This window comes from Drosophila biarmipes, chromosome 3R (assembly GCF_025231255.1).
Source record: "Drosophila biarmipes strain raj3 chromosome 3R, RU_DBia_V1.1, whole genome shotgun sequence".
Taxonomy (NCBI): Eukaryota; Metazoa; Arthropoda; class Insecta; order Diptera; family Drosophilidae; genus Drosophila; species Drosophila biarmipes.
This window is the reverse complement of record NC_066616.1, coordinates 12,556,100-12,567,534: the sequence shown is the minus strand read 5'-3', so window position 1 is coordinate 12,567,534 and position 11,435 is coordinate 12,556,100. Positions and strand designations below refer to the sequence as shown.

General features: G+C 44.5%; 1 protein-coding gene across 8 annotated transcripts in view; it reads right to left on the bottom strand.

The window, feature by feature from the left end:
* Window positions 1-2,939: 2,939 nt before the first annotated feature.
* The window catches only part of LOC108031469 (serine-rich adhesin for platelets), a 32,758-nt gene continuing 24,262 nt past the window's right edge, over window positions 2,940-11,435 (bottom strand). For 5 of the 8 annotated variants that reach the window (XM_017104913.3, XM_017104915.3, XM_017104917.3 and 2 more), the window contains 4 exons: window positions 8,116-11,202; window positions 7,473-7,631; window positions 6,897-7,312; window positions 2,940-5,495 (listed from right to left, as the gene is read on the bottom strand). In XM_017104913.3, the coding sequence (XP_016960402.1) occupies window positions 5,351-5,495; window positions 6,897-7,312; window positions 7,473-7,631; window positions 8,116-11,202 (3,807 nt within the window). In that variant the 3' untranslated portion in view covers window positions 2,940-5,350. Of the gene's footprint in view, window positions 5,496-6,311; window positions 6,399-6,896; window positions 7,313-7,472; window positions 7,632-8,115; window positions 11,203-11,435 lie in introns of all 8 variants that reach the window. The other 3 variants (XM_017104918.3, XM_017104919.3, XM_017104922.3) reach the window with 3 other exon arrangements.

Genomic DNA, 11,435 nt, shown 5'->3' with positions numbered 1-11,435 from the left:
TATATCTATCTAGCTATCTACATATCTATCTACTAATCTTTCTATTTATCTGTCTATCTATTTATCTACATATCTATCATTCTTTCTATCTATCTATATATATATCTATATGTATATATTTTGCTATCTATCTATCTATCTATCTATTGTAACGGTTTTTGTCACACCAAGATTCAAATATTAGCGGAACCTTATTTAGGAAAGCTCGCGTTTCTCGGCTTCTGAAGATAAATAAAACAAGTTTTGATTAGTTACGACCACCACTTTATTTTCTTTTTGTGTTTTGTAAGTTTAGTTCATTTTCATTAAATTTGCTCAAATCATGTTTGATTAAATTACAAGTGCTTAAACCTAAAAGTATGTATGTACGTATGTATGGACTAAAATAGTTAACAAAGTTTGGCAATTAGTTACAGTTAGTCAAAACGAGTTAAAAACCATTGCGCATGTACAACCAAAACAACAACAGGAAATCGAGTAAGTTATACATAATTATTTTTTTTTTTGGTTTTCTGTATTTGTTTTTCGTCATTTTCCGACCCAGTTTAGGCCAGTTACGATTAGTAGAAATGCAACAATGTGTAAAGCGGCTTAAAAATAACCGCCACAACCAATAGAATATCACACCAAAAATGGCAGAGTACAACAGATCCAACAGAGATTGTAATCAGTGAGTGTGGAGTGTATAGTGTCTATGAGGAAAATCGTGTCGTAAGGGACGCGGACCTAACTAGCTTGGTAGGAGGCGCAAGGACTTGCTCCGGGATCTAGACCCCCAGAGACCGTCCTGCCGTGAGGTTCGTGCCTGTACAGTGTGCTCTCGCGGGTGTCCGGGGCGTGGGCGTTGGGTACAACATTCATAAAGTTTATCTACCTCGTCGCTACCTAAGTTGTCGTTGTCGTTTTGCTAGCTAACAAAAGTAACTGTGTATATATATGTATAAAATTACCAACAAATTCATAAATTATTGTTGTAATACGTTTAGAAAATAGTGTCCATATATCATCATGCTGTCTTCACACTTAACCTAATGCGTTTTGAAGAATTGACTACTATTAAATGGCAAATGTGTGCCATAGTTTCTCTTTCCACTTGTTTTTTGTTTTAGAGTTTACTCGTAATTACATACACTTCACATACACATGCAATACACAATAATCATTGTAATTGTAATTACGTTAAATGTAACTGGTAACATCATGCTAAATACAGTATTCTCCATTATAGACAGATTCCCTTCTCAGTATGCCAAAGTCCCCAAGAACCATACTCCCTCTGTCGTCCTTCATTGCAGCTATCAGAGATTTGACTTTTAGCAAATACGTAATTTTTAAAAAATTATTTGGAGGGAATATTCATGATTTTTTTTAATATCGTTTACGTTGATCATTTCTTATCAAAGTGTGTGATGTTCAGAAAATATTTCGCTTATCCATTGCATCGTTTGTGAGATTGTAAGTCTGGCGAACACAACGAATGATGTTAGACGAAAGAGACTATTCTTCGTTGAAAGAAATGACTTGTATGAGACGTTAGTATAAATATTATTAGGTACCAAAAAGTGTAAAGCAAGGTCGAAGTGATTCTGCGTTCAAATAAAAGCATGTAAAATTCATTAAATCTATTTTTGATCATAAGTTTACAACCATGAAAACATTTAAGTTTACATTTACTCTTATTATGTACATATGTAGATGTACCATAAAATATTCGCTCATATCAGAATATTAATTTAGCACTGTATAAATACATTTATATTTGTTTTCCATGCTGCATTCGTGTGTAGGTGTCTGCGAGTTAAATTGTTATTACATGCTAAGTACAATTTACGATCAACAAGAGGTTACAGCATCTCAACTAAATGCCATAAAGTAACAGTTTGCTTCTTTATAAAAGTTTTCTTTGCATATTACAGTTAAAACTTACATCGTAGATTTGTGTAGTTCTTTGTATATGGTACTTAATCATAGCGGATCCGAGCCGCCCGGCCGCGTTCTGCGGTTCGCCGGAGGTCGGGCATTTCGATAATACTGAGCGGTAAAGTTTGTCTCGCAAGATTCTCGTTTGGCACAGAAAGGAAGGGTTCGCGGAATACACATGTCCAGAATAGTATCTCAAAATTTCGTATTGTTTTTTACTCGTCAGTCTAAAAACTCTGAGATTTCGCATTTAGCGCAAAGATTCGAAAGAGGTGCCTCACAGAAGATCCCGTGAATACTACGATGACGCTAAAATGTCCACTTACTGGCTAAACAGGAATGCAATAATGCACTGGTGTACACTGAGGTGTACGGACTATGTATACATAATATATATATATATATATAGATTTTGAATGGATCTCTCAATTCGTGTTAAATAAAATTGATATGTCTAATAGCTATTATCAATCGTTTTCAATTTCAAAAGGTTTTGTATTGTATTTCGAAGTAATTCTGTTGCGTTTGCTAATTTTAATATTCGGTTTCCCCGCACTCGGTATGACATTCATGGTAGTATGTGTATCTGTACGATTTACAAAATATTGCAAACAGATGCCGAGAAGAAGTGAGCCACTCGTGCAACTGTGTAGTTTCTCTTGGAATTGGAATGCAAATTGTATATACTGATGATTCGAGTGAATTCGACGTTTGAGCTAGAATTAGTTTGGCTTTTTGAGGAAGCTGGCGCCGCGTGGGCCGCCATCTATGTACAGGTTACTCTAAAATACGTTTTTGTATTGCATAAATACAGTTTGTCCTTACATTCGCTTAATGAACAATCACAACGCAGAGTTTTCGAATAAGTGAGTGAGGAGGAACCGCTGACGCTGAGTTCTCGCAGATGATTTCGGAAATTATCGCAGGGAAACGTACAGGAAGTAGTACTCAATGTCACAGATTGTCCTTTACTATTTTTGTCACTCCTCTGATATCTAGGAAATTAAAAATGCAAGAAGGCCGTGGGGAAAATGAAACAGTTGAAATCATTTAATTGGCAAACGATAAACATTTTGGCACAGTAAATGAAACTTAAAATAAAACATAAATAAATTAGGTGATAAATAACTACTGCATTTGACTAGACGTGCGAGCAGAGGCCTAACATTACATTTATCCGCTTTGTCTTTAGGAAACTTTTTTGAAAAGCAACAAAGTGCACACACATGTCAACTTAAACTAGCGTTAGCCTAGATTTGAACACTTACTTAAGGATAAACACTCATTTGTGGATACTTTATGCAATAATACTTAAGACTTATATACGCTTGAAGGCATTTGAGCATAGAACAGAGTCGAACAGTACAGTGGGACGAAATCAGGCGGAAACGGAAGTGGAAACGGAAAGGGAAGACTTGTAGAGAAAATGCACACAACAGGGGATGGCCATTACAGATGGGAGGGTGATGGGTGTTCGGGCTTGTATTTGTACGCGAGAAAGTCTTTAAACGGCTGCCAAGGCCCACAACAAACAGTTCCGAAGGTGCTTTATGGTGGGCTACTGTAGCTGTCTTTGCTTCTAATGTATATCTGCTTACGCTTATTGTATATAACACCGAAAATATGCAGAATTATGTTGTCCGTCAACTAAATCTATGACTATTTTATGGTTACTTTGCTATTGCGAACCCAAGGCCGGGGAAATGGAGCAGCGGACTGACAGAAGTTCTCTATGTCGGGGTGATTTGTATATCTCTCTCCTCCGACTCTTTATTTACAGCACCTGATTCGGAGTGTTCCGAGTTGTACGATGAGAAAAGGTCACACGCACACAGCTGGCAATTACAACCTTAAGAATCGCTAATAGTTCCCACCTTCCAAATTTCTGTCCGGATCTGCGGGGCTGGGGGGCTGGGGGGCTGTCGAGTGGAAAGGGGCCGAAGGTATTAGACTAAAGTGAGTATTTCGTTTGGTTTCGGTTTTGCTTTTAGCCCTGCAAGTACTGGTTTACATTAAACTAGACTAAGTTACGCCATTGTCAATAACATACCACCCGGCGTTGGCCTCAAAGACGCTGAATCAATTCATCAATTTGTTGTAGTACATTAGCTCACTGTCCAAATGGAAAACGTGTGATTCTTGTTGTTGTTCAAATTTCTGGCAGATTTACTGTTGTACCATTTAATTTAATATATGCTTGTATATAACTACTATGTATATCCTAGGCCTATATAAAACTGCACTGAGAGTGTCTGTGTGTGTGTGTGTCCTGGGGTTCAAAGGTCGGGCTTGAACCCTCGTTGTCTGTGTTACTTGTTTTTTGGGAGGGTGGGGGTCGGTCTGGGGCATGGGGCGGGGGGCGGGGGATCTAGAATTATAAATAGATTAATGTCTTTTATGCGTTTTGGAGAAATTTGAAAGATATCCTTCCTTATCGGCTACTTTGCTAGACTCGTATTTACAGTGTCTTACAACCTACAACTTTGCGTTAAAAGTAAAGTTAAAACTCTTCTCCACTTCCATTTACATTGGTGTGCATTGAATTTTGTTCACGTTTAGCTAAAATCGTTTTTGATCTCACTCAATATCACTTGATTTCACTAGATTTTCTCTTGGGTTTTCGCTTTCTGAGCCGTAGTTCAATAGTTTAGGTTTGTAGGTAGGTAGTACGATCTAAGTAAAACTTCAACTACTCGGAGTTGCTGACTTGCGTCGTTAGAACTAGAACAACAATCATATATCGCATATATCGCATACATCGTACACCTAGGCATGTAATTCATATCAAGTATATGTATATATAGAGATTCTCTTACGCCCTAGACATCTATCGCCCTAGTAAAGTATCAGTGTAGTGTGTTGCAACTATGTACGAGTATTTGAGTAGAAAAACTTGTAGTTAACAGTAATTATGCACTAGTGTTTATCATAGATCGGGATTTCGCCTTAGCTTTAGCCATAGTTGGGGTATAGTTTTAGAGTACATCTACAGTCGAGTCGAGCAGAATAAACGCCTACTATAAAAAACGGTAGGTATACATTTACATATTCGAATTTCGTATTTGTTGTCAACATAAATATTGCACTTGCCTACAATAGTCAATAACAATTCAATTTGAACTTTTACCAATCCTTGGCTAGACTTACGAGCTAGAGCGAGTCGCAGTGATTTCCTACTTAGGGGATAGTTAGAGAAGTGATTGGTAGAGAGAAGTGTAGAGACAGAGATAGACCTAGTGAAGAAATGCCTTTAACTACTACGTACACGTGACATTGATTTTTAGACTCAAATTCGTCTAAGCATAAATTCTAACAGTGGTAAACAATGCTTGCTGCTTGCTTAATGCGATTGTCAATCGATTTTTGTATGTTTGCTATATGCGCCCTATTGACTCCTTGTCCACGGCGATCGATCCTCCTCGACCGGTCCCTACGACGGGGCGCTGATGCTAGATGCGGCGACGGTGGTCAATCCTGATGGTCCAGCCTGGTGGCTCAGCTGGTGCTTCTGATCCGGCTCCTGGACGCGGTGCGTCTTCATGTGCGCACTGCGGCTCTTCACCTTATTGAAGACCCTGGCGAAGAGAAGAACAGAAGACGGGGCACCATGAGAACACATCGCTCTGGAGCCTTGGTTTCGATCTCTACCCACTAGAATGCAGACTAGGCGGACTAATGGACACTTAGACAAAGCGAAGCACACAGAGTACATATTGTATAGCGCATGCATAGGTATAGCTGGTTAAGAGGCATGCAGAGATACGAAGTAGACTTTCAGCTGGATTGCTCTTCGATTTTCTGTTCAGTCTTCTTACTTAGCCTTGTGTGGAGTTAAAATTTGCTTTGTTGTTACAAATAACCATGGAAAGTAGAAAGTTTATGTTCAGGAGTACAAAAATAGAACAAATTAGTGATTAAGTACATATATATTTAAAGGAACGGAAGAAATGAGTGAGTGCGCTTGGATGCTACAGCCGTTCTCGGGTTGTGATCCCCGTGGTATAATGGATTTCAATCGGGGTTCGTGAATATCTTTCAATGGAATATCCCCTGATATTGCTTTTTTACTGCTCTTTTTCGATAGTCATTTCCTATGTGGTGTTAAATACACTTTTTTCCTTTTGTTTTTTGCTCTAACTATGATTTTGATCACATCAGAGGCCAACTGTTCCAATGTACATATGAAGGATTTGGATAGGTTGATCTTTTAGAATATTTACAAAAGTCATTGAATGCAGAGGCACTTGGCGCAGTGAGTAGGTTTATCGGAGGTAAGTTACAATAATACACGAAATGAGAGAACAGAGATCAAGTGAATGGACTGTGAGAACGGAAGAGGGTATCGAAATAAACCGGAAGGTGGGAACGGAAATCGAAAGTCTCCTACTTACCGAGCGTTCTGCCAGCGAGCTGTTCGTGTGGACTTGTGGAGATGATATCAGTTACGGTTACGTCTATTTGCGAGTTGTGACTCTTCGCTTTAAAATTGCAATTTCGATTTATTGATTGTTTCGTTATTGGATTTTGGTTTGATTTGATTTTGGGGTTTCGCATCATGGAACAATACAATACAACAACAATAACAACAGTTAATATCGCTTGACGAAAACACTAACTAAATGGCATAGTAGTCGGAAACTTACATACGAAGGGAACTTAAGATTCGTTCTACTCGAAACTCAAAGTGACAAAAAAGTAGAAAGGGGTAGCGATAAGAAACTGAAGATCGAACAATCGACGGGAACTGAAGAGGTTTTTTAAACCAAAACAGGTACAGTGAACTCAAGATCTATTAACCAAGAACTCGTATACGGCATACGATACACAAGTTATTTACGGTACAGCGTGCGTTTACGATCTCAACTCAAGTCAATTTTACGGGCACTCAAATCGCTTGCGGATTTTCGAATTTTATACGACTTTCACGTGTTTTTGGTTTTTATGCATTGGTGGAAATTGCTTTGGGGGAATCTTACTTGCCGCACACCTTGCAGGGGAACTCGCCCTCCTTGGCAATGGGCAGGGTAGTGTTGCCAACGCCCGATTCCAGCTTGGGTGTGGCCGAAAGCACGGAAGATGTAGTCGTTGCATTCGGATTGGCATGGCAATTGCTGCCGTTTTGACCCACGTTGCTGGCGTGTGTTGCTGCTGCTGGCGAGGCATTGCTGGTTGGGTTGTTGCAACTGCTGTTGCTGCTGCTGCTGGTTAGTGTTGCACATGCGTAGTTGCTACTGGTGTTGTGGCTGCTGCCGGTGGAGCTGGCACTACTTGCCGTGGCATGTTGCATGTTGCCGCTGCCGGTGTTGCTGCTGTTGTTGGTGTTGCTGCTGGCACTGCGGCCATAAGCGTGTATGCGGACATGGCCGTGCAGCGCTGCTTTCGAACTGAAGCTCTACATTCGGCGCAGGCGGGGATTGGAAAGATTTCGGTTTGATTTTCGAGAGTTATGTACAAGATAGAGGGTGGGTGAGGTTGGGTATGGAGGGTTAACCGCATTTCGTGCTTGGGGTCATGGTGTCATGCTGCTGCTGCATTTCCTTACTACCACTTACCGCTGAGCAATCGGCGATCTCGCAGACGTAGGGCTTCTCCACAGCCGGAGTAATGACGACCACGGGCTCCATCTTTAAGTGCGACACCTTGTAATCCACGCACAGCTTCTTCCAGAAGTAGTACATTTGCACACAGTCGCCGAAGGATTTTGTCTGCAACTGCGGTAAGTAAGTAACTTTATTAGTATAGGAAGATTTTAATTTAGGCCGGACGAAAGTCTAAGCAACTAAGGCAGATTCCTCCGTGTAGCTTAATATTAAACTTTTGGCAACAGTGTACAAATAAATAAATAAATGGTATAGGAAGATCTCAAAGTCAAAAAAGTGGTTTCTTTTTCCGTCTTTAGACAAAATCAAAACACTTTTCTCTCTTTCCTCTACTAAAAAGCATTTTCGTCTTGATTCAAGAACGATTTTTCTTAAATAAATGAGACGATTCACTGTCAAACTAGGAGCATATAATCTTGGCTATTTCAAAAACGCTGCATCTCGAAAACCAACCCAAGAGCATTTTCATCTTGATTATCAAGAATCAAGATTATTTCTTCTCGAATCTTTATTCGCAAAAGGCTAATGTTTAAATCAGGAGCACTTAAGTTCGGCATTTTCAGTTAAATTTTTTATTTAGTTAGGTCGAACTTACCTCACTGGCAATCTTGCCAAAGTCCTTGCCATGCTTCTCCAATCCCCGCAAGAACTGCTCCAGCTCGTAAGCGGTCCACTTCATCTGGAACGCGCCAGATTGCGTTTGGAGCAGGCTGAGAACCGCTGCCGCCGAGTTCCCCTTGGCCTTGAGCAGCGTTTGGAGCGCCACCTCCTCGGAATGACTGCCCATGGGCACGGCCGACGACTTGCTGAGATCAATGTAGCGCATCAGGATCTTGTCGTCCTCCTGCACCTCGGGATTCCACATCAGCTCGGCGCCCGGTGAGTCCCTCGATGCCTCCTCCAGCGGCCGGCAGCTGGGTATCTGCGCCTGATAGGTGGAACCCAAGTTGACCTTGGACTCATCGGAGAAGTCCACTAGACCCACTGAATCCCCAAAGTCATCATCGAAGGCGTCGAACAGCCCCTGACCCAGTTGCTTGCGCACATTGCAATACAGCCCGGTGCCCTTGCGATCCGGATTCAGGATGGGTGCGGGCGTGTAGTGGGTGCGGGATGGCTTGCGCAGCTTGGAGCGATGCGGCGACAGGGTGTGGAACTTGGAGAACTTGTGCGTCTCCTGGGGGGCATTGGAGCGCAGGCGGCGCTTCAGTATGGAATTGGTTTGGTTGGACAGGGGCTGCAGATTGGCCACACTCGGAGGAGGATGATTCGGCAGGAGACCGGGCAGGGCCTTGTTCGCCATGGTTGTTGTTGTATTGCCACAGGCGAACAGCAGGCCCGCATCGATTTGGCCTTGATTGGCATTCATTTGGCAATCGGTGGTGAGCAGAGCAGGTTCATTGCCCCCGGCTGAGGCGTTGCTATTGGAAGTGGTGGCCCCACCGTAAAGCAGTGGTTGGAGCAGACTATTCAGAGGCTGCATCGCCATGACCCCTGACCCCTGGCTGGCGTCCATGTACTGTGTTTGGCTGGTGACTTGAGTGAATCCATGGCCACCCACCAGGGGCAACATGAAGTCACCCTGCTGCTGACCCACCGCTGGCATGGATTCCGTTTGATTGAGTGGTTGCTGGGGCAGCAGCAATTGTTGATGTTGCTGTTGCTGTGGTTGCTCCTCCTGCGATTGCTGTTGCTGCTGCTGGTGTTGCTGTTGCTGCTGTGACTCCTGTGGCTGCTGTTGCTGCTGCTGCTCCTGCTGGTAGATGATATTGCCCTGAAGTGGCTGCTCCATCGACTGCTGAAGAGTCATTTGCTGCCTTTGCTGGCCAAATTCCCTGGGCGAGGAGGAGAGCAAGGGATCCTCCGAATTGGGCATCATCTGGGATTGCAAGCCCAAGCCGGGGAGATAGTAGAGATCGATGATGTTATCGCCCTGCTGCTCGCTGCTTAGCTGGAGCTGCATGTTCTCATCGGGCAGGACCTCCCTTAGCACCTGCTTTACATCTTCCGCGGAGCCAATGCCGCTGGTGAAGAAGGACTCGGAGAGCGGCGAGGTGGCATTCCGCGAGTCGTTGAGGAACTCCTGATCTTCATCCAGGAACGAGAGGTTCGTCTCCGCAAACTCTCGCAGATCACACTCGGTGTCGTCGTCCGTGCCGTTCAGCAGATCCTCCACCTTGATGGAGGGATCGAAGCTGCTCTCCTCCAGCACCGACTTCAGTTTGAGGATTTTCTCGTTGTCGTGCTCGTTCAGCTGCTCGATGGTGGCCTCGCCCTCGTCCGTCTTGAAGTAGATGTGCGAGAAGTCCGTCTTGTCCCCGAAGAAGGTGTTGCTGGCATCCACGAACTGGGCTGCCGCATCCTCTATGAACGGCGAACTCTGGGCCATGTTCTCGTGGCTCGAGGGTGGAGTTGGGTAGGCCAGGGGCGAGTGGAGCGGCGAGGCCAGGACACCACTTCCATTTCCACTTCCCCGCATGCTGGCTATCGCCTGGATCTGCGAACTGTTCTGCATGATCAGCTCCTTGGAATGGAATTGCTGGAAGGTGGGCAACGGCGTGGTGTTCGTACCGGAAAGGGTTCCGCTTCCGTTTCCAGATCCAGAGTTGGCTTGCCCACTTTCCGGCTCCAGTTTCACCAGCTGGGTGTGCGCACTGTCGCCGGCTTCGCTCAGCATGGCAAAGTCCTCGGAATGTTCGCTCTTGATCTCCTCGTCGTTGAGCAGCTCCATGGAGTCCACCGTCTGGAGGAGCATCTCGGTGTCCGAAACGCTGTACACCTCGGCATCATCGAAGAGATCGCTGCCATCGCTGGTGTAGGTCACCGTGTAGACTCCGCCTCCTCCGCTTGTGATCACACTTCCACTGCTGCTTCCCCCTGCTGTTGCTCCTCCTCCTCCTCCCGTGATCTCTTGATTGGGAGCAATGGTCAGCGAGAGTGGCGTTCCATCGGCCAGCGAAAGGTTTCCGGAGGAGCAAGTGCCACTACTGGTGATGTTGCCCTTGACCAGACTACTCAGACTGCTCAGCTTGCTCTTGGTGGACACCACCTGGACATCGGAGGGTATGATCACTGTGCGATTGTTGTTGGTGATAATCTGCCGGCCAACCGTCTGCACACTGCCACTTCCACCAATGGTGGTCAGCTCGGTGACGGCACCACTGCTTCCACTGGAGGTCATCATAATACCCGAACTCGTTTGGCCCTGGGATTGAGCCTTCTTCGAGGTGACCGCAATGCGAGTGCCTCGCTTGAGCAGCTCGATCAGGGTGGAATCCTTGGGATCCGTGTTGGTGGCCGTGGAAATGCCACTGATGGTGCCGCCGGCCTTCAAAGCAGTCAGAGCACTCATCGTCGTGGTGGTGGGTACATTGTTGGTGGTAATGGTGATCGTGTTGGTGCCAGTGCCCAGATTCAGGGTTTTCGCCTGCTTCTGACCCCCGCTGAAGATCTCAATGCTCTGCGGCAGGCCAATCTGCTGGATACTGAGTCCATTGCTGCTCTTTATGGTCGTGGCAGCCGGAAGAACCGCTGTGGTGGTGCCCGTACTGGTGGTCATCGTCTGGGTGTGACTGCTGGTGCTCGTCTTCGGGTTGAGGAAGCTCTCCAGGTCGCTGATCGATCGACGCAGGGTGGTGGTGGTGCCACTGCTGTGCGGTGGTGCCGGAACCACAAAGGAGCCCTGCACAGGATAAAACAAGTAAGGATCAATTAGCTACTCGCAGATCAATTTGTTAGATATCATTTTTTGAAAAAGGACAATTCAATGATCATCATATCTTAGTATTTTTTCTACTTTCTAGTTAGGGGATGGTACACGTAGTACACAATGGTCCAAAGCCTCTTACAAAAGTCTATACTAGTTAATCTCAAAAATATGGAGCCCTTGTTTGTACTGAAGTTTTGTAACACTCG